Below are 25,303 nucleotides of genomic sequence, written 5' to 3' on the forward strand. Positions count from 1 at the left end.
TACAATGGAGACTAATCCAGTTAGATAGCTAAACGTTTTTATTATTCCTCTTGTTGCTGGGCTGGAGACATCTCTGTTACTTCTACTGCTGAGTTGGAGACCTCCCCAAACAAACAAAACCAAATCCAGATGAGAAGAACAGATACAATTCTATTCTAAAGGATTTTTTAATTAAGGCTTAACCACCACCACCACCAAGAAAAAAAAAACCCACTATTCAAGGAATTACATAAACAAAACCCAAACAGGATAGAAGCTAAGTTTATTTATGCTTAAATGCTAGGATAATAACTAGCTAAATATTAATTTAGGTAATTACTCGAACATCTTGAAGGATTTCCAGGCCAGGCAATTAATAATTAGAAGAAAAAAAATCAGAATTAGAAATAAACTAGAAAAAGGTTAGCGTGCCTGTTCAAATTAGAGGAGAAAAGGACAGCAAAGACAGATTCCCAAGTTGCTTCTGGTGGGCATACGGCTAAAACAACCCAAAATTAAGATTCTCTGAAACAGTAAATAGGCAGCGGCTGTACTCTTCTGGATAAGGCAAACCATCACGCCAAAGAGCTTCCAAACTCCACTTTTAGTTATTTGTTTTGCTTCAAATAGAAAACTTTCTTCTGCCACTTTACTTACATGCTGTATTTCCTGCTGGCTGGCTCGGTAGTTTTTCTTGGTTAAATTGTCCACCAGGTAGCTGATTTGAGACAAGGCCAGCGAGAGCGAGTCAAGATTCATTGCTGGTTGGGGCGGAAGCAGGCGGCCGAGCCCGGCGCAAAATCACCATTATTCCCCTTTAGTCACCTCAGAGACAGGCTAATTCTTTTTTGTTTCAAGGTAGCGTTGAACTGGTTTTCTGTGCCGTTTCTTCAGTTCTTTTCCAGGGGTCCAATTACCTTCTGAAACATGGCACCTGAAAAAGTAATCCAGAATTACAAGTTGTTCTCTGTGACACGGAGAAAGTCTCTTTGAAAATTACTTCGCTGTTCTTCCTTCCTATTTTGCTATTTCCGTAAGGCATTTCTAGTGCTGATTTTAGTTCAACCAAAATTTTTATTAAACATATGCATAAGTAAAGAGAAGGGGCACAATGGAGGCGGCATTCAAACTGACATCATGAACCAATGGCAAGAGAATTGGTACTTCAAACTAGTGGAGGGCGGAACCGATTAACCGTCAACGGCGGATCCATACACACGTGGGGACCAAATGGACAGGCCTCCTACATAGTGGGCGAGACAAGATGGTTTAGAATACTTTCAAAGGCTTCGTAAGCTTCACTTTACCATGTCTCTCCAGCAAGGACTCCTGCCTTAGGATGATTAATAGAATCATCATACCGAAATGAAGCAGTTCATAGGTTTCTCAACTTGAGTTGTTTAGTTCACAACTCTCTAGAAAGGGCAATGTTTTCTTTCCAACGAAGGATAGATACAATTATATTCCTCATCTTCTTAATCCCCAAAGAATAAGGTTGATTGCATTCTCAGATAAGGACAAAAGTGTTTTGGGCGGGTCCTTTTTTCAAGTTATTTGCAAGCCTGGCTTAAAGAGAGGGTAGGACTGAATTTTACATTTCCTTTTTACATGGTTGGAATTGTTCAGTGAGGGAATTTAGCAAGAAGGGACTGAAGAAGTGTCACAGCTAAAGTGATGTAATATTAATCCATTTCATTCTTGCCACCTGCTAGGCCAAAAAAAAAAATTCTGTAAAACAAAATGGGCTTGTGTTAAATTCACCAGGTAGTACTGCCATGGGGAAAGTCTGATTTCTTAGAAATTAGGTAGAAGGGGAAAATTTATGGTAGGCACACAGAATTTAAATAGGAAGCTGGAGTTCAAGTTTAGTGCAGTATTTTTTGTAATGCTAATATATTCAAGTAATGAACTCCTACACCTATTCAGGTGGTATAAACCCCCCAAACGAAGCGGTGGGGCATCCTATTTGCATAAACTAAGATCAGATCTATTACTAAGCCATTAGATATGGCACCTCTGATCAAACTGTGCACTGGTGAATGTTGACCACATATCAGCAGGCCATGTTTTATTACACTACAGCTAGAAGTTGCATTTAAGGTCTCTGCAACCTATTCTTCAAAGCCTGAATAGCAATAGTCTTCTAGGCTGAGTTGTCAGCACTGCCTCTTGAAGATTTCTAAATTCCATTCATCGGTACAGGTAGAACGAAGCCCAGGTGGCCTCTCCTCGAAAGGTAAGGCTATTTTTGAAACTAGAGAGATTAATAATTCACATTTAAATATGGTGATATTCATTACTTGCTGAACTTTGTTAGGGGATTATACTCCATTATAATACTAGCAGCATGATGATCTCTTTGGGGAAAGCTATAACCTCTAATTCTCACCTGTGTCTCTTTCCCTGTGCTTAGTACAGAGCTCTGCACATAGTGCTTAAGTACTCTTACTATGCCGGTCTAGTAATAATGAGTAAATCTGGGCACTTCAAAATTGTTGATCTCAAGCCTCAACTCAAAAATGTGCATAACTCTCTACTGCCCAATTTCTGCATCAAAAATGCAGTGCAGCCTAAAAAGCAGGTAAGACTGATAACTCTTCTAGTGGCCCGTCAAGTCAAAATGTCTCAATCTTACAGAATCAATCAACAGAGCCTAGGTCTAGGGACCAAGAGTCCTGGGTTCTAATTCCAGTTCTGCCACTACTTAGATATAAGACTTGGGCAAGTCACAGCTTCTCTGTACATCGGTTTCCTCATTTGCAGAATGCGGATAAAATATGGGATCCCTCTACCTCTTCTCAGACTGCAAGCCCTGTTTAGGACAGGGACTACGTTTGAGCTGATTGTTTGGGGTTGCCCCCAGTTAGACCCAATAAATAGCATAAATAGAACTGAAGGACAGACATTCCACTTTAACTTCCTCCTAAGTCCCAGTTTTTGTCTTGCGCTGTCGTCTCCGACCCACAGCGATGCCGTGGACGCATCTCTCCCAGAACGCCCCACCTCCATCTGCAGTCGTACTGGTGGTGGATCCGTAGGGTTTCCCTGGTAAAAATACGGACGTGGTTGACCATGTCCTCCTTCCGCACAGTCCACTTGAGTCTCTGCCCTGGACTCTCTCCTCTGCCGCCCAGCACAGGTGAGTTCTGACTTTTAGCAAGATTGCCTTCCACTCGCTAGCAGCTGCCCAAGCTATGAATGGAATGGATGGGCCTCTGTTTGACCTTCCCTCCGGTAGTCGAGACTGGGAGAGTACAGGAAACAGTTTTTAGGCCCTCAAATCTGCACGCATCATTCATGTTATCTTCATCGTCAATGCCATCTGAGCGTTTACTATGTGCAGAGCACCGTACTAACCGCTTGGACTACAATATAGAGCTGGCAGATACACTCCCTGCTCACAATGAGCTTACAGTCTTCAGAATACTCAATTGCTTACCTAACTCTGATGACGGAAAGCACAGTCAGTACATCGACAAGCACTAAAGTAGCAGTAATATTTAGTGATCACCCACTTGGTGCACCGCATTAATAATAATAATAATATTAATATGGTATTTGCTAAGCACTTACTCTGTGCTGGGCACTCTGCTAAGCTAAGCTGGGGTAGATGCAAGGTGATCGGGTTGGACGCAGCCCCTATCCCCATTGGGCTCCCAGTTTCAATCCCCACTTTACAGATGAGGGACAAGGAAGCAACGCGACTTGCCTACGGTCACAGGGCAGACAAGAATAGGAGCCGGGATTAGAACCCAAATCTTCCCGACTCCCAAGCCCCTACTCTTAACTACTAAGCCATGCTGCTTCTCATTATACTAAGTGCTTGAAAAGTACAAAAGTGACAAACTCTCGGCCCAAAACAAGCTCACACCCTTATTGGACTAGAAAGCCTCTCCAATCTTGAGAGGCAGGAGAGTATGTGCCTCTCCAGTCTTAAAGAGAAAGGCTACTATCCTTTCAAAACCAAACATACAAAAGGCATAGATTTTACCCTACCAGAGAATGTGCAACATTTGCCTTTTAGCAATTAAGTGTCCTTTGATTTGGGTAGTTATTTCACTCAAGTGGCAGAATCCCTCCACATGTTCCCTGGACAAGAGAATCAGTCCACGATTGATTTCAGCATCATGAAGTCACTTCTTTGGCCCTTCTGGGGGTACAGGGAATCGCCCTTTTCAGTACGCGGTTTCCTTTCCCCCACTTCCTTTTCCCCTCCCATTCTCCCAAAAAAGTTTGTTTCCATCACATCTACAATACATGTCTCTTTCCTTGGATATGCCAAGTTAAAGAATTAAATTTCCAAATGTTTTAGGTGAGAACAGAACAACCCCAAACCTTAGTAGAGCCAACACGCCCGCCCAACTCAATAATGGTTTAGGAAATGAGTGAGGGCGCAGCAACTTCTGCTGCTGAGGTGATCCAGAGATTTTTGCTCTCAGCCCCAGACTGCACCCACTACCCCTGCCAGACATTGGGCAACAGGTGCTACAAGCTACTTGAGGATGGGACAAGATACGTTTGAAGGATTCGGAGCAGCCCGTTGACAAATCAAATAGACGCCTGCTGGCAAGGATGGCCCCTTCCCCCCCTCCTCATAACCCTAAAAGGCCTATGCAAGCCAATATTGGCCTTTTGGTTGCAGAAAAAACATCAGCAACATCAGCCCCACTGATGAAGGGGCTAGAAAATGCATTTGGGTGTACGGTGTTCAAGAGGCTGTGTTTTCAACACTCTGAAGAGGAAATCTGAACAGTGCCATCAGCTTTGAAAACAATAAGATGGAGTGTTCACCTAACCTCCTTCGAATGGATGTCTGGAAAGTGTCCCCAAATGGTGCATGAATCAATCTGGAGGGTAAAGGGACCTTTAACTCCTCCGATCACCTGGACTGCCATCTGCTCTTTCTTCCTGAAGTGTTTCTGTGCTGAAAATGATCATTCCTTCAGTTACTGAGTTGGATTACATGGCCACAGATTTAAAATTTCGTGCTTTTAAGGAGCCCACATACCTTTCCCCTACAAGGGGCAGTTCACCACCCCCAACAAGTTACCCTGAAACATCTTCAAAAAGGTACCTCTACTGATTTAGCACCGAGGACTCCGAAGGAGACGAAGATGCAGAAGGCTAAATTAGAACTGTTTTAAGTAAAATCCTGCCAGCCGAAAACCAAATCCTGAAGAAAAACTGTTGATTGGTGTCTAAGAGTTTGAGGTGAAGTCCCAAGATGCTTCAAAACTGACCAACACATTATGGCGCAGGATGCATGCCCCCTGACCACCCATAATATAATCCAGGGTTCTTGATTTACGACAGGGTGAAAACTTTTGTATATTTCTCAAGTACTACATCTGAACTCCTGGAGGAAAGATCACATCTACAAAATACCATGAAGCACAAATGAATATACAGCTTTCCAAACACGTAGGGGGGAAAAAAGGCCCAAAAAGGAGGTTTTAAAAAGTAGGTCGCTGTGCACCACCAAAATTAGGGGGCTGATTTTCCAGCATAAATGGTAAGACATTACGATTCTAGCTCTCTAAGTAACCTGCTCTAGAACTAATCCTTATGAGTCTGTTTCCTTACCTGTAAAACACCGTTGATGACATAATCTTAAAGCAACCTAAATAGAATATTTTGAACTTAAAAAATACACTAGTTTGCCCACCTAAAGCATCTGAAACCCAAAGACTGCAAATGGCTTTAAATATATTCGGAAATACAAAACTTCCTCTCTAAGATTTTTCCTTTCTTGAAGTAGGACTGAGTTGGTGTGGCACAACCAGAGACCTCAATTAGAGGTGGCGGCTTTCATTCTTTGTAAATCATTTTTGTCTGTCCACCCCATTAAAAAGCAGTGATCTGTCTATCTAGCTTCTATGGCATTTTCAAGCACTTAGTGGAGACAAATATCACAGATATCATTGATGATGACGAGTTTAACCTGTGTTTTTGTAATACCTAAGGCCACTCTGTATTTAAATTGTAAACTGCTTGGAGACTAACCTGTGTTTTTGTAATACCTAAGGACACTTTGTATTTAGATTGTAAACTGTCTGGAGATCTTCAATCACCTCATCGCTATCACCCAATTAATATCTGCTAGTTAAACCCTCAGAAGCTACAACACAGAGAGCTTAAGTGGCTTGTTTGGAGACAAGTCAAAATAAAGCCAAAATTCTGCTCCAAAGTTCTCACCTACCATTCCAGTGGCCAAAAATAGAGTCCATACATTAAGATATATCGAAGGGATCCCGTTTAAGGATCCTAGAGGGCAGCCACTGTGCTATTTAGTCTTACTTTGTTTTGCCACCTACAGTTGTATTTCTTGAAGCGTGTAGGAAGCTTTGTTTTTAACCTATTAGAAAGAGAAACCAGTCCAGTAGTATCAGCTTCCTTCAGAGCTTCGTAAAAGTTGTAAAAAAGTTGAGCATCACACACTCAATTCTGACTGTGCCAATTAACATTGCCAGTCGAACAACACCCAGTGTAATGCTGAGCAAAATACACGAATTTGAATTCCTAACTTTTGAACTTCCTCCACTTAAAAAAAAAAAAATTATTTTAAGGTTGGGCCTACGACTTAACTAAGCATGCTTTGGTTAGTGTGGGGAAACTGCCTCTCACTTTTGGAGACCATGGAATTAACAATTTTTTAAAGAGAAGTTCTCCATTGCTAAGAAGTCAACAGTTTTGGTACAATTCCCTAAAATTAACAGGCTTTGGAACTTTATCCCATGCACTTTACTCTCCTAGGCGCTTACAGTGCCCTCCAACCAGTAAGTGCTCAATAAATACCACCAAGTGATTTAAAACCTTGGGAATGGGGGAAAGTTTTGGGGTTTTTTTTTAACTTTAATTCCTGTTTTGGCTAACACCAGCCTAGAGTTTTTGATTTTCTAAACTCGAGCGCTACGCTGTTGTTCATGTTAAACCCACAAGATCTTCGAACACAATTACGCAACGTCCAATAGCCATGGAACTATAAATATGGCAGATGAGACCCAACCCTTGCTGGCGGTGAGATAAAGCTATACTAAAAAATACTGTGAGGTCATGCAGATTCCTTAAAACTACACAGCAAATGGAGCATGTGAGGAGGAGGCTGGGTGCACTATGCGCAAAGAAATGCCATTTGAAATGCACCTGAACAGGAACTGGGATTGGCAAGAAAACTATTCCTGTGAGGGGAAATTTCCAGAGAATGTGACAGAACCCCCCCCCCCCCCCCCCCCATCCAACCTATTTGGGGATTGAAGCCATCCCTCCTCATCTCACCATCTCCACGCCGAAAAACAAGGAGGTGTACTATTTGCGCCGGAGTGGGGCTTGTGAGGCGACTATTTTCAAAACACTCCAAGGTGCCTGAACTAAATCGCTAAGCCCAGAGTGTAACTAGCCCAGTCACCCTAGACAAAGTGAAGGGTCACCTTAAACTCTCCTTTCGGGCCAATAAACACAAAACTAAATGCTGCACCTAAAAACAGCAGCTCTCACCCACAGCGCACTACTTTTGACCCTAAACTATGTCTTGTCGCTTCAACTACATGTTTTTCATACCACTCCATCTTTCCAAAGATAAACATTTAATTACGTTTTCTTCCAAGAAGTTAACTGTTGTAATGTGTTCTCACCAAATAAATGTTTTAAAGTGAAGCATGATGGATCAGAATGGGTAATTCCAGAACGATACAGGTTTCATCTATGATTTGGACACTCGGGGATTTCAGTAGAACAATGAAACCATTCGACAGAAATCAGCCTGTGGCAACTGTACTTATTTCAGGGCAAGTGTCTGATGCACGCCCAGAAGTGTTTACCAAGAGCCAAGTTTACTGAGTAAGTTTTTTCCCTATATTTATGCCCAACGCACATTCAACTCACACCCCCCTGCCAAACTCTAGTACCTGATTCAAAAATAAAGGTCATCAGGTTCACAGACCAGTCAGATTCACATGAGGACATCAAGTTTCAAAAATAATGTCTTTCAGTGATCTTGTTTCACCAATTTGTGTTTTCTACAAAAGACCGGCCCAAGTGTCTGAGTGCAAAAAAAAAAACACCCCCAAAAACGCTGAAAGAGGGCATTTGAAGGAAAAAGCTTAGAATGAAACTTTACTAGTTGTTGCAGGAAGGAAGAGGGAGAGTAGATTCGAGACAACCAAAGCAAAAATCACCACCACAAGTTTTCTACGCTTTAGCTGTGATTGATGCAAGGCTCAGTAGGATGCCATTTTAAAGTTTCCCAGCAGGAAGTTCAGCTCAGTCTAAGGACTGAGCTAAGGGTGAGGAATGTAATCTCAATCCAAAATTTGTAACTTAGTCAACGCTCTGATTCAATTAAGTGCCATGTATCAAAACTGCATAAACTCCACCTGGGTGCACCAGTCCCTTGGAAATGATGAGCTAAATTCCTGAAGTAGGGGTTCAAAATGGCAACCTACTATTTTTATCATCTCCTCAGGAGAACGGCCACATTTTACTAAAAAGCTGATATGCTAAGGTATAAAAAGGGAAAGCCGAAGACTCCCTTTAAAACCCAGTCCCCCCCCCTGCCCACACCTCTCTCTCTCTAGGAAACTATCGACGTGATGGTATTTTATTTTATTTTATTGTTTGCAAGAAGGGTGGAGGGAGGGCTGCTCTGGGTTTCCCTAATTAACCTGCTTCAACTCTGGTCCTGCCAAAGGGGCTTTTCGAGAAGAATAAACTCTCCCCTCTGGGCACTGCAGCTCTTTTGGCTTCTTAGAAGTTATTTTCATTTCAGGGCCCAAACTTGGGAGCCGTTCTCAAGGAGCACCGGGACTTGGGGGCAAGTTTTGGCGGCACGTTTTCCCAGACCCGGTGACAAGTCCCAAATGGCAGCGACCGGATGCCTGCTCCGTTTGCAGAAAAACAGAGCGAATTTCAGACTCCGGCAACGGGGTTATTCCTCTAAAACGATCCCTCTCCCGCTCCTCGGACACCCATGAATTGATTTACGACTTGTTTGGAGGGGAGGGGGAGGGAAGGGAGGAAGGAGGTGGGGCTCCCGGGATTCCTGGCCTCAGAGGAGGCAGAAAAAGCGAAGGGAGAACCCCAAAACGGCTCACTTACCTCCTCCCTCCTTTTTTCTTGTTTCGTGGGGCTTTCCCAGCGCTTGGTACAGTGCTCTGCACCCCCCGAGCGCTCGATAAACCCGACTGAATTGAGGGGAGCGGGACCCAACACAACCGTAACCCTGCCAAGGGGCGGAAGGGGAACTTGACCCACCCTTTTCGGTTACCCATCGGCCAGCCACTAAAAAAGAATTTAAAGGCATCAATGCAAAAATCGGAAAAAATAGAAGACTTTAAAGACAGAAATGCGAAATGCGTGGCCCGGTAGGAGTGAGGGGAAGAGGTTGTCCGCTTGGACTTCGCTTGGGGGGGGCGGGGAGGGGGGGAGGTGGAAGGGAGGAGGGGGCCAGGCCGAGGTTGGTTTTGTCCCAAGTTACGCCTGGGGAGAGGAGGAAGAAGAGGAGGGAAGGAGAGGAGAGGAGGAGGAAGAAGAGAGAGAAGAAAGGAGAGGAGGAAAGGAAGAGGGGGAGAAGAGGAGGAGGAAGGAGGAGGAGAGGAGGAGGAAGAAGAGGCAAGAGAAAAAAAGGAGGGAAGGAGAGGAGGGAGAAGAGGAAGAAGAGGGGGAAAGGAGGAGGAGAAGGAAAAGGAGGAGAGAAGGAGGAAAGGAAGAAGAGGAGAGGAGGAAAAAGAGAAGGAAAGGAGGAGGAGGAGGAGGAAAGGAGGAAGAGGAGAAAGAAGAGGAGAAAAGGAGGAGAAGGGGAAGAAGAGGAGGAGAGGAAGAGGAGGAGGAAAGAAGGAAGAGGAGGAGGAAAGGAGGAAGAGGAGGAAGAAAGGAGGAAGGAGAGGAGGAAAGGAGGAAGGAGAGGAGGAAAGGGGAAAGAGGGGGAGAGGAGGAAGAAGAGGAGAGGAGGAAGAAGAGGAGAGGAGAAAGAAAAAAGGAGGAAAAGAGGAGGAGGAGAAAGAAGAGGATAAGAGGAGGAGGAGGAGGAGGAAGAAGAGAAGGAAAGAAGAGGAGAAAAGGAGGAGGGGGAGGAGGGGAAGGAGTGGAGGAAGAGGAGGAGAAGTGGAGGGGGGTGTGGGGGGGGGGATTAAAAGCCAAGAAAAGTGAAGCGGTGACAGCCCCGAGCAGGATGAAAAGTGTGTGGAGGGGGGTGGGGGTGTGTGTGTGTGTGTGTGTGTGTGTGTGTGCGCGCGCGCCCACAGCCTCGGCGGGAAACGGCCGCTCCGCTCCGGGCCCCCCCGCCCCGCCCCGCCCCCCGCTGAGCAGCCCCGGCCCGGGGGGCGCGGACGCTGGGCTGAGCGCTGCGCCGGGCGAGGAGGGCGTCCGGCGGGGGACAAAGGCCTCCCCCCCCCCCGGGACGCCGAGGAGGAGGAGGAGGAGGAGGAGGAGGAGGAGAAGGAGGAGCGGCCCCACGGGGACCCCGCCGCCACGCAGGCCTCCCGGCCTCCGCCGCCCGGCCCGGCCCGACCCGGCCCGACCCGACCCCGCGCCCGCCTCACCTCCGCCGCTCCGCACCGACCCACGCGCGCCCCCCGCCCCGCTGCGCCGCCTCCGCCGCTTTCTCTACAAAATGGCGGCCGAGGTCGCGCGCTCCCGTCGCGGCCTCTCCCCCCTCCCCCCTCCCCTCTCGCCTCCCCTCATTGGCCGCCTCGGCGGGGAGGGCGGGCCCCGCCGCCGGCCAATCGCCGCGCCCGGCCCGCCGCCAATGGCAGGGAGGCGCCCCGCCGTCCGGACCAATCGGAGGAGGGAGGGGGGAGCCTCGACCAATGGGGACCGGGCTCTCTCGGGGCTCGGCCAATCCGCGCCGCCCGGGCCCCGGAGACGGGCGTCGGGGCCCTCGCGCCTGCGCGCGCGGGCGGGAGCCAATGAGCGGGCCGCCCTTCCTCGTCTCGGGGTATCCGGGGCGTCCCGCCTGCCCTCGAGGTCTTCCGCCAATGAGAACCGCCCGTTGCCTCTGAGCAACAGTAAATAGGGGAGGGGAGGGCGAAGGCTCCCATTTATGCAAAGAGTTGAGCGGGAAAAGACTTTCCGAGGGGCCGGGGAGAGCCACATCCCACCTTCCACCAGCGGGGGCTGGGGGGCGGTTTTTCTCTTCTGTCTCGCAAATTGGCCTCTCCTGAAGATTTACCCTAATTCCTCGGCTCGAGTTCTGAACATAAATACTATAGAAACTCAATAAATACTATTGAATAAATACTACTGAATGAACATGGAGGGGAAACTTCCCCCTCCCCCGGTTGAACAACTCGGGACGTTCTATTCCCCCCCCCCTCCTTTGCTCTCCAACTACAGCTCCCAGCGTGCACCGGGGGCGCAGGGCCTCCTGGGATATGTAGTTCGGAAGAGGCCGGGCTGGCGCGCTGCCTGCTGGGAAGTGTAGTTCTGACCGTTAAAGAGCAAGCGGCCTCCTCTCCCAGCTCCCAAACTTCCCAGGACAACGTGGTTGGGAAGTTCCCAAACTAGGGAATGGCGGCAGCCCCTTGCCTGAACCGCTGCCCCCTTTCCGCTTCCATTTCCTCGGTTGGGAAAAAAAAGGTTCCCATTTGCCCCTTGGTCCCAATGTGACCAGGCAGGGGCTGCTGCTCAAAAAAAGGGCATTAAACCCCCCCCCCCCCAAAAAAAATCCAGATTTAATAATAATGGTACTTGTGAAGCGCTAACTAGGTGCAGAGCACTGCTTTAAGCGCTGGGGGAGATCCAGGGTCATCGGGTGGTCCCCCGTGGGGCTCCCAGGCTTCATCCCCATTTGACAGATGAGGGAACTGAGGCACCCAGAAGTGAAGCTGTAATAATAATGTTGGTATTTGTGAAGCGCTTACTAGGTGCAGAGCGCTGTTCTAAGCGCTGGGGGAGATCCAGGGTCATCAGGGGGTCCCACGTGGGGCTCCCAGGCTGCATCCCCATTTTGCAGAGGAGGGAACCGAGGCCCGGAGAAGTGACTTGCCCACAGTCCCACAGCTGCCAAGTGGCAGAGCAGGGATTCGAACCCATGACCTCTGACTCCCCAGCTGAAACGGCTGCCTCTTGGTCCCCAGGCTTATACTCTACTTGGACTCGAGAAGCAGCCTGGCTCCGTGGAAAGAGGCCGGCCTTGGGAGTCAGAGGTCATGGGTTCGAATCCTGACTCTGCCACTTGGCAGCTGTTTTACTGTGGGCAAGTCACTTCACTTCTCTGGGCCTCAGTGACCTCATCTGTAAAACTGGGGATTAACTGTGAGCCTCACGGGGGACAACCTGATGACCCTGAATCTCCCCCGGCGCTTAGAACAGTGCTCTGCGCATAGTAAGCGCTTAACAAATACCAACATTATTATTATTACCTCTTGGTCCCCAGACTTATACTATACTTAGACTCGAAAAGCAGCGTGGCTCAGTGGAAAGAGCCCGGGCTTGGGAGCCAGATGTCATGGGTTCAAATCCCCGCTCTGCCACTTGTCAGCTGGGTGACTGTGGGCAAGTCACTTCACTTCTCTGGGCCTCAGTGACCTCATCTGTAAAAATGGGGATTAAGTGTGAGCCTCACGGGGGACAACCTGATGACCCTGTATCTACCCCAGCGCTTAGATCAGTGCTCGGCCCATAGTAAGCGCTTAACACATGCCATAATTGTTATTACCCCAGCGCTTAGAACGGTGCTCCGCACATAGTAAGCGCTTAACAAATGCCATCATTATTATTATACTATGCTCAGTAGGGAGATTGGGAAGAGAGGAACAAAACTTTCTTTGTAGAGTCATTCATCCCATCGTATCTATTGAGCGCTCACTGCGTGCAGAGCACTCTACCCAGCGCTTGGAAAGGACAATTCGGCAGTGAGTAGAGACAGCCCCTGCCAACAGCAGGCTCACAGTCTACAAGGGATTTTCTCCACTAAAACCAGGTTTGTTTCCACTTCTCGATCTATCACTGGAGCGTTTTCAGAATTTAAAAAAAAAAAATTGGAGAATTGGCACGGCCTAGCGGGAACAGCCCAGGCCCGGGAGTCGGAGGACCTGGGTTCTAATTCCAGCTGGGCCATGTGCTTGCTGTGTGACCTTGGCCAAGTCACTTCCAGCTTTTCTGTGCCTCGGTTTCCTCATCTGTAAAATGGGGATTCAGTACCTGTTCTTCCTCCTGCTTGGACTATGAGTCACATGTGGGATAGGAACTGTGATCGGCCTTGTAAAGTTGTATTCACTCCAGCACTTAGAAGAGAGTCTGACACATAGTAAGCGCTTAACAAATAGAATAATAATGAAATACCCAAAGATACCTGGACTCAGTGGGCCAATCAAGTCGTATTCCAATGCCGTTTCCTCCCAAAGCTAAAAATATGCATATTTTTATGAGATAATAAGCCAACTCAATCACCTAGGATCCTTTAGAGTGAAGCTTTCTGTACACAGGCGATTCCTACGGGCGCGCGTACGGCTGAAAAGGTGTTCACTGCAAGAGCCGCACTTTCAATTGCGCATTCACAGAGGCTATCCTTCGTCCGTGATATTTATTGAATTCTCACTCTGTGCGGAGCACTGCAGGGAGGGCGCGGTAGAGCTGATAGATATGAGAAGCTTTCGGTCTGGTGGAGAATCCGGGCAGGTGAGGGAAGCAACAGAGTATAAGGACATGTGCATAAATGCTCTGGGGTGGGGTGAGGATCGTAATGCTTAGGTGATACAGACTTAAGTGAGGAGGTGACACGGATGGGAGGGAGAGCTGGTTTGGGGAGATGAAAGGTTTGTCATATGTGATGCGAAAAAGGAGGGAGGATAGGGTGGGTCGATGAGAGGTTAGACAGGGAAGACTTCCGGGAGAAGGTACGATTTTAGAACGGCTTTGAAGATTGGGAGAATGGTGGTCTGGCGGATATCGGAGAAGCAGCATGGCTCGGTGGAAAGAGCACGGGCTTTGGAGTCGGAGGTCATGGGTTCGAATCCCGGCTCGGCCACTTGTCAGCTGTGTGACTGTGGGCAAGTCACTTCACCTCTCTGTGCCTCAGTTACCTCATCTGTAAAATGGGGATTAAGACCGCGAGCCCCACGGGGGACAACCCGATTCCCCTGTGTCTACCCCAGCGCTTAGAACAGTGCTCTGCACATAGTAAGCGCTTAACCAATACCAACTTTATTCTATTAAGGGGGAGGGAGGGCATGAGCGAGGGGTCGACGGGGAGAAAAGATCATGGCCGAGTCAGTAGGGTGGTCTTAGGGGTCTCCCCCTCCAGAGCACAAGCTCGTTTTGGGCAGGGAACACGTCTGCTAATTCTGTTACAGTGTACCCTCCCAAGCACTCGGTACAGTACTCTGCAGAGAGTAAGTGATCAGTAAATATCATTGATCGGTTGATTGGCCGATCGATTGAGTGAAATATGCAGGCTGGGTTGCAGTAGGAGAGAGGAAACGATAGGTAAGAGGGAGAACGCTGTCGGAGGGCCTCAAAGCCGTCGGCGAGGAGTTTCTGAAGAGATGGGCGAGCAACCGCTGGAGGTTTTTGAGGGGAGAGGAAACGCACGCGGAATGATTTTTTTAGAAAGATGGTCAGAGACCAGGGTGAAGAATTTGACCGGAGAGGGGAGAGGCCGGAGGCGGGGAGATTAGCAAGGAGGCCGATGCAGCGGTGGGCACGAGATACGAAAAGTGCTCGGACCAGCGCGCTGGGAGGTTGGATGGAGAAGAAGGGGCAGATGCCGTGAAGGTAGGACCGACGGGTCGTGGTGACCGACTGCGTACGCTGGTTGTATTTATCGTATTCGGTTTTGTTTGTCGTTTCGAGTGCCTGGCACTTTTCACTCCCGCCTGACGGACGCACGGTCTTTCTCTTCAAAAAGAGCCGGTCCTTTCTTGATCGCGGTGTAACATGCTGATCTGTCTCTCAGTTTTCATCTGAGGTACAGCGCTGTCTGTGACAGTAATCGAAATAATAATCCCGGCATTTGCTGAGCGCCTATGTGCAAAGCACTGTAATAAGCACGGGGATAGAGATGCGATATATGCAGATCAGCTACAGTCCCTATCCCACACGGGGCTCACAGTCAACGAGGGAGGAATTACGAAGAGTTTTCCGGTGCTGCAGATTTCTGCGTGGAGGTCCCTTGTCGCAGCCTTACGGCATAGCCGCGTGGAAAAACCCGGACAGGACTGGGCCTGTACACGACCTTGCTTGAGTCCACTGGTGATGGGGAGTGAGAAGCGGCGTGGACTAGTGGATAGAGCACGGTCCTGGGAGTCAGAGGACCCGGGTTCAAATCCCGGCTTCACCATTTTGTCTGCTGTGTGACCTGGGGCAAGTCACTAAACTTCTCTGAGCCTCGGTTTCCTTACTTGTAAAATGGGGATTGACACCGTGAGCCCCATGGGGGACGGGGACCGTGTCCAACCCGATTAGCTGGAATCTTCTCCCTGTGCTCAGAGGAGCGGCGTGGCTCAGTGGAAAGAGCAGGGGCTTGGGAGTCAGAGGTCACGGGTTCTAATCCCGGCTCCGCGGCTTGTCAGCTGCGTGACCTCGAACGAGTCACTTAACTTCTCTGTGCCTCAGTTACCTCCTCTGTAAAATGGAGGTGAAGACTGTGAGCCCTGCGTGGGACAACCTGATTACCTTGTATCTACCCCAGCGCTTAGAACAGTGCTTGGCACATAGTAAGCGCTTAACAAATACCAACATTATTATTATTACAGTGCCTGGCACATAGAAGCGCTTAACAAATACCACCAGAAAAATAAAAATTACTTAAAAATGTGACTCCAGCAGCCTGTAAGCGCCTTGAGGGGAGGGGATCATGTCTACCAAGTCTGTGGTATTCTCCCAAGCACTTAGTAGGTGCTCTGTCCACGCTAAGTATTCAATAAATAGTAATGATCCATCGATTGGTTAATTGATTGAGTTGCACGGGAAGTGGAGCTTAAATAGGGAAACAGAAAGAGTCCAAGTGAAAAACTAAATGGGAGGAAACAAGTCCTCTCTGGAGACAGAGAAAGACCAGTATCTTTAAGTAGGCCTCAGCCCCATTAATCTCCCTGTTCTCGTTTGGAAGACACGAGCAGAATCTTGTACCGGCATTTAGAGGCTGGGTGTGTGTGTGTTTTATGGTATTTGTTCAGCATTTACTGTGTGTCAGGTACTGCATTAAGCACCGGGGCAGATACAAGATAATCAGATGGATACAGTGCATGTTCCTCGGGGGTCTCACATTCTCTATCCCCATTTTACAGATGAGGTTCCTGAGGTAAGGAGAAGTTAAGTGACATCCCCACGGTCACCCAGCAGACAAGCGCGGAACCGGGATTAGAAGCCAGGTCCTTCTGTCTCCCGGGGCCATCAGGCCACACTGCTTTCAAATAATAACTGCACAGGAGGAGGGCAATTCGAGTTATTTTCTAGGGGCACTTCACACTCATGGCCTGGAAGTGCCATCCCCAGTAGGGTGGCCATCTCTCCCATGTTTTACAGAACGTACAATTTTTCAACTAATTTTTCCTAAAAAGAAAACAAAAACTTCCCATATTATTTTCGCAAAGTGAACTCAAACTGCTCTACCCCACACCAGATCATCCTCACGCTGTTACCGGACCACGTGCCGGGATTTTATTTTTTACCTTTGTTCCACCTTGGCCAGGCCCCCTTCCCAGCTGCTCAGGGCCTTCGGCCGGGCCAGCCTTGATGGGACCAGATGGGACCAGGCAGAGGACGAGGCCTGGGAAGGGGCTGTCATCATTCCGGTCCTTCCCAGTCTCGGCCACTTTCTGGGGTCTCAGGTGGGCAGGAAAGTCAGGGGCAGCCACAGCAGCCATGGGGTTATAAAGAAATAAATTCCACGTAGGGCAGTTTGGATTATGAGGTGCAGGGCCAGCCTGGCTGGGGATTACAGGAATTTGTGGGGGTGGGCGGTACAGGGAGTTGGGGGATGCGGGAAGGTCACAAGTAGGAACGGCAAGGGGGAGGGTGGGATGGTTGAGGAGTGACTAAAGAAAAATCAATTAAAAAGCTTGTCTGGATGACAAGCAGAATTTGGTTAAAAAATACAATATAGAAAAAACATTTTTTAAATTACTGAACTTCTAAGTTTAAAAGTCCTCTCAAAATGTTTGAGTCCTTTATTTTGGACGCTCTTTCCCTTAAAAACTGTCAAACAGGTGGCCACCCCCTTTCCCCATGTAACTAGTGTCGTTGAAGTCTCAGTTCCACTGCCCTTCAATGATAATAATAATAATTATGGTATTTGTTAAGCGCTTGCTCTGTGCCAGGCACTGTACTAAGAGCTGGGCTGGATACCAGCAGATCTGGTTGGACACAGTCCCTGTCCCGTGTGGGGCTCACAGTCTCGATCCCCATTTTGCAGATGTGGTTACTGAGGCCCAGAGAAGTAAAGTGACTTGCCCACGGTCACCCAGCAGGCAAGAGGCGGAGCCGGGATTAGAACCCACAACCTTCCGACTCCCAGGCCCGTGCTCTGTTCACTACGCCATGCTGCTTCTCTTCAACCTTCCCTTCGCTCTCTCAGGGGTGCCCCCATTTCCACAGCTCGCTTCTTTGCAAATGGATCTCACCAAGTGACCGCCATTTATACAAGGCTCAGTAAAAAAACGGCTGGCTTCACACCCACTCCACTCACTGTTACGATTTTATTAATAATAATAATAATGTTGCTATTTGTTAAGCGCTTACTATGTGCAGAGCACTGTTCTAAGCACTGGGGTAGATACAGGGTAATCGGGTGGTCCCACGTGAGGCTCACAGTTAATCCCGATTTTACAGATGAGGTCACTGAGGCCCAGAGAAGTGAAGTGACTTGCCCACAGTCACACAGCTGACAAGCGGCAGAGCCGGGAGTCGAACCCATGACCTGTGACTGCGAAGCCCAGGCTCTTTCCACTGAGCCACGCTGCTTCTCGTTTCAGCCACACCTCACCGGATCCGGGAGGAGTAAGCCCGCGGCCGACCGAGACCCAGATTTTCCCAAGGTCACTCCGCAATGCAGGACTGAGTTCAGAACTTGAGTCCCAGCTCCAGTCATTTTCTGAGTGAGTCCTACTACTTTTTTCTCATCCTTTCTCCTCCTCCCCCCCCATAAGTCCCCACCTAAGTTTCCTAGTCGTTTTCACAGCTGGTTTTCAAATAACTCCCAGAAATCGGAAGGTTTGAAAGTACTTCTGTCAGGTGTTGTTCCCTTCAATTGCCTGGATCTTTCTTGCTGGGAGGGAGGAAGTGACCGGAAACTTTCCTTCCCCTCTCTCTTATTAAGGAGCCACTTTATCTAGGATCTACACAAAGGATTCACTAGATAGCTTTATAACTCGCCTATTTGATATCCCGTGATTCAAAGGAACAATACTTGTGAACAGCTGGGATGTACTAATTACTCATCAGGCTTCTCCCGCTAATAATTACCATTGCCTCCAAGGATCTTGAGGCCACTTTACAAACTCACTCACTGATGCTGAGGATAGCCTGCAGATGGAGAGCGGTGGGATAAACCGGATTTTAATAGGAGATGGGGGAAACAGATCACAGAAAACCCAGATGACCTGTACAAGTTTGGTGCCTGAGCCCAGGGTTATAAAATCCTCCGAGGTGTGAAGTAAATAAAAAGGTCTATGGGTGTTATAAAAATAATAGTAACTGTGGTACTTGTTAAGTGCTCACTATGTGCCAAGCACCATTCTAAGCACTGAGGAAGATACAAGTTAATCAGGTTGGACCCCGTCCCTGTCCATCTGGGGCTCACCGTACTTAGGAGGGTGTAGAATGTTATCCCCATTTTATAGATGATGTTACTGAGGACCAAAGAAGTGAAGTGACTTGCCCAAAGTCACACAGCAGACACGTGGCGGAGCTGGGATTAGAACCCAGGTCCTCTGACTCCCAGCCCCGTGCTCTTTCCACGAGTCCATGCTGCTTCTTTCCTTAGAATATTTGTTAGACATATGGAGAAACTGAGGCTCAGAGAGGGAGGAAAATCACCTGTGCAGGGTCACGTGATGATTTGATAGATCAGGGCAGCAGAAAAGGGGCGGGGGGGGGGGGGGATCAGACTTTGTCCCAGGTTACTCTCTGGCAATCATCCTTTCTTCAATAATGTATTTCCAGGACACTTCTCTGCGCCGACCTTTCTCGCCTGTTTCCGTAACCTCTGTCCAACTTTTCATCGGGCAGCTTTTCTCGTCATCTAGACTGTAAACTCAACTCTAGACGACCGTAAGCTCACCGTGGGCAGGTTACGCGTCTACCAACTCTGTGCTGTCCCTACTCTGTGTCTCTACGGAGCTCCACACACAGTAAGCACTTCGATAAATACCACTGATGGATCAGAATTTCTAAATGGGCGTCAGTATGGCTTTTATGTGTCCAGTCCGCAGCAGAGGTGTCTTAAATAGTAAGGCCCTAGGGGCCAAGGACTATTTTTTTTAACTCACTTTGTGGCCCCGCCGGCAGGTGGGCAATTAAAAAAATACCGTCGAGAGGTAAGAAGTAGAGAAGCGATAGCCGCCACACAAGAGATCCTCACCATTACTGCTTGCTCCCACCATCTGCTTTATAGCCATTAGGTCCTGCCTTTTTTTTAACCGGGCACTGTTGTCAACCCTTGAAGAAACCGTGGTGGCCTTTCTCTCCTGACCTCCCCCTTCATATTCCAGCAACCCCTCCTCAGAATGACGTGCCGTTTCATAGTCACTTTTCTCCTGGTCCATCAGAGTAACAGAGCGTTGATGCGCGAATCTCCTCTCGCATCGTCTCTGGATCTTGGCCCGTAGAAACGCTAACCCTCTCCACAACTCTGTAGGCTCCAGGGCTAATCCCAATCTCTCCATTTCACAATCCGAGAGACTGACATTTGGAGACGGGCGGTGAGTCAGTGGTAGAGTCTCAACTCCTCAGTTTTGCACGCACCTCCCCCCCCCCCCCCCCCCCGCCCCATTTTCCCGTGTTTGGAATGCTCTCTCTAGTAAACCCTTCCATGAGGAAAATGCCCTCCGGCATGAGCTGGGCAAGGCCTCCCAAGATGCCTCTGATCCTCATCCAGAGAGCTGGAATGGGGAAGAGAGGAATCCCTAATTTCCGCCTCGGAGTAGCGTCCAGGATGCTGACGCAGACTGGCTAGTGAAAGAGTAAATCGCTTTACTCGAGCCCATTCACCATTCACGCGTCTACCGACTCTGTAATGCTGTTGTCTCCGAGGAGCTTAGTACAGCTCTCTGCACACAGTAAGCACTCAGTGAATACCATTGATTGATGAAGTGATTCCCCAGCAAAGTCTGGAAGGTTCCAGGGCCAGCGCCAGGATTTGAGGATGGCTAAGAAGTTACGTTGACTGACCCTGTTCTTTGTCCTCTTACTTCAGCATTACGGGTTCTGGGCAGATCGGCAGAAAGAGAAACAATAATAATAATTCTGGTAGTTGTTAAGCCCTTATTAGGTGCCAGACGTCGTGCCGAGCACTGGGGTGGATACGAGCAAATCGGATTGGACACGGTCCCTGGCCCGCGTGGGGCTCATAGGATTTGAGGATGGCCAAGAAATTACGTTGACTGACCCTGTTCTTTGTCCTCTTACTTCAGCATTACGGGTTCTGGGCAGATGGGCAGAAAGAGAAATAATAATAATAATTCTGGTAGTTGTTAAGCACTTATTAGGTGCCAGACGTCGTGCCGAGCACTGGGGTGGAAACGAGCAAATCGGATTGGACACGGTCCCTGGCCCATAGTCTTGATCCCCGTTTACAAATGAGGGAACTGTGGCACAGAGAAGGGTAGTGTCTTGCCCACAAGGAGCTTACGGTCCACAGGGATCGATATTAAAGTTGATTAGGGATGGAGAAAATAATAGTAAAGTATCAGAATATTTACCTAAGCGTTGTAAGGCCGGAATATCGGAGTACTTAAGGGGTACACGGCCTAGTTCAGAGTTGACACAGAGGAGAGGAGGGATGGGGAAGAAAGGCTTTGCCTGAGAAAGTCTCTTGGAGGAGATGTGATTTTAGGAGGGTTTTGTAGGTGGGGGGCAGTTGGTGGGCTGCCAAGAATAAAGGGGGAGGGAGTTCTGGCATTAGTGGATAGAGCACGGGCCTGGGAGTCAGAAGGTCAAGGGTTCTAATCCCGGCTCTGCGACCTGCCTGCTGTACGGTCTTGGGCCTTCATTTCTCCGTGCCTCAGTTACCTCATCTGTAAAATGGGGATTGTGAGTCCCATGTGGGACGGGGACTGTGACCAACTCGATTTGGTTGTATCCACTCCAGCACTTGGTACGCTGCCCGGCACATACTAAGCGCTTCACAGATACCACCATTATTATTATTCAGAGGCCCTCCTTAAATACCATTGACTGATTGATCGATGAACCTACCAGCAACATCCTCTCTTACCCACTGAGGCCCACGAGCACGGGACTCGGAGGGACATGGAGAAGACAGTGGACCGCTCCTCCATGCGCTTTCACGTTGGCCAAGGGTTCCACTGAAAGACGTGGATGAGGCCAGTTTGGAAGAGGTCGCTCCGCTCTGTGAAATGAAAGAACATCTCCCCAAATCCACCCTTTGGTCACCCTTGTCTACACAAGTGGAGGCAAGACTCCTGACTTCTAATTTCAGTTTTCCCAGTGACAGCCTCTAGAACCTGGGGAAGCAGCGCGGCTCAGTGGAAAGAGCCCGGGCTTCGGAGTCAGGGGTCATGGGTTCGACTCCCGGCTCTGCCCCTTGTCAGCTGTGTGACTGTGGGCAAGTCACTTCACTTCTCTGTGCCTCAGTGACCTCATCTGACAAATGGGGATGAACTGTGAGCCTCACGTGGGACGATCTGATGACCCCGTATCTCCCCCAGCGCTTAGAACAGTGCACGGCACACAGTAAGCGCCTAACAAATACCAACATTATTATGATTATTACCTCCCCCTTGGAATCTCCCCTTGTGGGGATGGGGAGGGCAGAAGATTGGGATTGAAAATGCCTAGGAGTGGGGTTTGGACGCTGAAAGGACACTTGACTACAATTGTCCCTGAAGGAGTTAGCAGATGGAGAGAGAAAAGGTGCTGTGCTTCTGATAAACTTATCTTTATTGGAGAGACTGAAATGCAGTTTAATCCTCGAGATCAAATCCTCGAGATCATCATTCCTGATGAAATCGTCATTTTAAGAGCTAGATGGCTAGACGAGAGCGGTAAGGTAGTTTATGAGAGACAGGGCTTTATGCCTCAAGCTGAGAAGTGCCAGCTGGCCAGAGAGACGTCTGTGTCAGAAAAAAAATCAAAACAAAAATAAACAAGGGTGTGTTTTCCACTGTTTCTGTGGTCTGAGGAATTGCCCTACTTTCTTCCCACCGTAATCCCGGTCGCCGCACAACTTCACATTATCTGTAATTTTTTTTAAATTTCTATTAGCGTCGGTCTCCCCCGCTGGACCGTAAGCGCGTTGTGGGCAATGTATCTAATGATAATAGTAATGATGTTGGTATTTGTTAAGCGCTTACTATGTGCAGAGCACTGTTCTAAGCGCTGGGGGAGATCCAGGGGAATCAGGTTGTCCCACGTGAGGCTCACAGTCTTCATCCCCATTTTACAGATGAGGGAACTGAGGCACAGAGAAGTGACTTGCCCACAGTCACACAGCTGGCAAGTGGCAGAGCCGGGATTCGAACCCATGACCTCTGACTCCCAAGCCCGTGTTCTTTCCACTGAGCCACGCTGCTTCTCTGAAGTTAACCCGACTCTGGTGGGACTGTGGGAATCTATCTGTTCTGTTGTACTCTCCCAAGCGCTTCGTACAGTGCTCTGCGCGCGGCGAGCGCCCGGTCAGTACGATTGACCGACTGACTGACATCCAAACTTCTCGCCCCGCCTTCCCGCTACTCCAACCCCCAAGTCCCAGTGGGTTGCGGGACACCTCAAGAGGCGACAAAATGGGAGATCGAACTAATGAAGGCGCCTCTCCTCCGTGGCCCCCAGGAAGTCCTTACCCTCGGGGGAGGCAGCTCACAGGAAGGAAATATTCTTGAGGAAAGACTCAAACATCTTCAGCGCCTGGGCTGGCCGGTGCTGGGGTACCATGTGCCCGGAGCCCTGGGGACCGGGGACAGAAAAAGATGAGAAAGTCCGGGTGAGAAGGCAGTTGGGGCGACCCCGGTTGAATCCCCAGGAGCGGAAGTGGGCATCAGCTCAGGAACCCGGAAGGCAGCGCGGCCTAGTAGGAAGAGCACGGGCCTGGGAGTCAGAGGACCTGAGTTCTGATCCTGGCTCTGCCACCTATCTGCTGTGTGACCTCGGGTAAGTCACTTCACTTCCCCATGCCTCAGTTTCTTCACCTGTAAAATGGGGATTCCGTCCTACTCCCACCTGTCCAGGTGGGACAGGAACTGTGTCCAAACCGATAACCTTGTATCTACTCCAGTGCTTAGAACAGTGCTCGGCACCGTGGCTCAGTGGAAGGAGCACGGGCTTTGGAGTCAGAGGTCATGGGTTCGAATCCCGGCTCTGCCACTTGTCAGCTGTGTGACTTTGGGCAAGTCACTTAACTTCTCTGTGCCTCAGTTACCTCATCTGTAAAATGGGGATTAAGACTGTGAGCCCCAGGTGGGACAACCTGATTCCCTTGTGTCTACCCCAGCGCTTAGAACAGTGCTCTGGACATAGTAAGCGCTTAACAAATACCAACATTATTATTATTATTATTAAAGGCCATAATACTAATGATGATGATAATAATAACTTCTGCCGAAGCAGGGGACGATTAAATCTTCAAACACACTGTGGCTCTGCCGTGTGGGACAGGGACTATGTCCAACCCAGTTTGCTTGTGTCCACACCAGCTCTTAGTAGGGTGCTTCGGCCCACAGTAAGTGCTTAGCAAATACCAGAATTATTATTATTATTATTACTCCAACCTGTTACCTGCAACTCTTCAGCTCAGTGGTATAAATGCCCTTAACTGATTGAGCTAAGGAGTTCTAGGGTTACAGGTAGCCAGTTATAAAAAACATCTATTATTTTGGAGCACTTAGCGTCAATGATATTTACTGAGCTCTCACTATGTGCAGAGCACTGTACTGAGCCCTTGGGACAGAATAATACAAGAGTCGACAGGCACATTCAATCCTGCCATCCCCGTTTGAGTCATTGGCTCGGCCTCCCCAGCTCTGCTAGGGGAGGGTGACTCGGGCTAGGATTCCCCAGGAACCCGCGACACCAAATCAACGCTCTCTGTCCGGGCACAAATGCTCACCCTCACGCTACGACAGCCATTCTTCGGTAATTGGGACAGAAAATACATCACCGGTCAGGACATCTGCTGCCTGGTCCTCCACCCCCTGATTTTCCCAGAGTGGGATGGGGAAAGGGCCGCGGGGGAGGCAGGAGAGGCCTAACGGGAGGTTGGGACTGTTTGAGGCTCTGCAGAGTAGCAGCATCAGGAGCTGAACCTCAGTTTCCCGAATCACAGGCCCCCGGAGGTGGCTTCCCCTCTCGTCGGCCGGGCGGCGAACGAATCTGCAGCGGAACTAACTCCCGAGCCGACATTTTGGCCTCGCCACTTGTTCAGCGAAAAGCCCCAGGGAATCTTCGCTACGGAACGGCGTCCAGGGTGTCCCTACCTCGTCTCCCTCAAACCAGGAAGGAGAGTTTGACTCCAGTGACTAACGCTCTGCAAAGCGCTTGGGAGAGAATGGTACAACAGAGTTGGTAGACCGCGGTCTCTGCCCTCAGAGAGCTCCCGATCCGGCTCTCAGATGGGTATTGCTACTGTAGCACATTTTACTTGCTCCACCCAACCCAGTGGGGAATAATAATTATGGTACTTGTGAAGCTCTCACTATGTGCCAAGCACTGGGGTAGATACAGTTTATTATGGAGCTCACATGTGGGGTCACACTCTTAAATGCCTCGGACTTTCTGGTGTCGCGCTCTTTTTTTTTGTGTATGGTATTTGCTAAGCGCTTACTACGGGAAGCAGCGTGACCTAGTGAATAGAGCGTGGGGCTCGGGAGTCAGAAGGACCTGGGTTCTGATCCCACTCCTCCACTCATCTGCTGGGAGACCTTGAGCAAGTCACTGAAGTTCTCGTTGCCTCAGTTACCTCCTCTGTAAAATGGGGATTAAGACTGCGAGCCCCACGGGACGTGGACTGTGTCCAGACTGATGAGCTTCTATCTACCCCAGTGCTCAGAACGGGGCCTGGCACACGGTAAGTGCTTAACAAATACCATTAAAAGAAAAAGTGCCAGGCAGTGTACTAAGGTCTGGAGTAGGTACGAGATGGAAAGAGCCCGGGCTTGGGAGTCAGAGGTCATGGGTCCGACTCCCGGCTCTGCCCCTTGTCAGCTGTGTGACTGTG

The 25,303-nt window shown here is 49.1% G+C and overlaps 2 protein-coding genes and 1 long non-coding RNA gene across 15 annotated transcripts in view; 1 reads left to right on the plus strand and 2 right to left on the minus strand.

Moving 5' to 3' along the window:
* Positions 1 to 10,562, minus strand: part of CNOT1 (CCR4-NOT transcription complex subunit 1) — an 83,266-nt gene extending 72,704 nt beyond the window's left edge. For 11 of the 12 annotated variants that reach the window (XM_029075144.2, XM_029075146.2, XM_029075145.2 and 8 more), the window contains exons 1-2: positions 10,515 to 10,562; positions 637 to 913 (exon numbers count right to left, since the gene is read on the minus strand). In XM_029075144.2, the coding sequence (XP_028930977.1) occupies positions 637 to 738 (102 nt within the window). In that variant the 5' untranslated portion in view covers positions 739 to 913; positions 10,515 to 10,562. Of the gene's footprint in view, positions 1 to 636; positions 914 to 4,775; positions 4,794 to 10,514 lie in introns of those variants that run through there. The other variant, XM_007671971.3, reaches the window with a different exon arrangement.
* A 2,072-nt stretch (positions 10,563 to 12,634) lies between these two features.
* Positions 12,635 to 24,910, plus strand: LOC114814980. The gene is made up of 4 exons (XR_003762768.1): positions 12,635 to 12,895; positions 17,889 to 18,011; positions 19,078 to 19,265; positions 24,413 to 24,910. It is a non-coding gene; the product is annotated as an uncharacterized LOC114814980 (long non-coding RNA).
* LOC100076065 (lysosomal protective protein) overlaps positions 22,013 to 25,303 on the minus strand; it is a 28,413-nt gene continuing 25,122 nt past the window's right edge. For both annotated transcript variants that reach the window (XR_001604407.3, XM_029074561.2), the window contains exons 12-13: positions 22,935 to 23,037; positions 22,013 to 22,208 (exon numbers count right to left, since the gene is read on the minus strand). Coding sequence is in view for 1 of the 2 variants with exons in the window: in XM_029074561.2 (XP_028930394.1) it covers positions 22,951 to 23,037 (87 nt within the window). In the remaining variant the exon portion in view is untranslated. The remainder of the gene's footprint in view (positions 22,209 to 22,934; positions 23,038 to 25,303) is intronic.

Source organism: Ornithorhynchus anatinus, chromosome 11 (assembly GCF_004115215.2).
Source record: "Ornithorhynchus anatinus isolate Pmale09 chromosome 11, mOrnAna1.pri.v4, whole genome shotgun sequence".
In the NCBI taxonomy this organism is placed as follows: Eukaryota; Metazoa; Chordata; class Mammalia; order Monotremata; family Ornithorhynchidae; genus Ornithorhynchus; species Ornithorhynchus anatinus.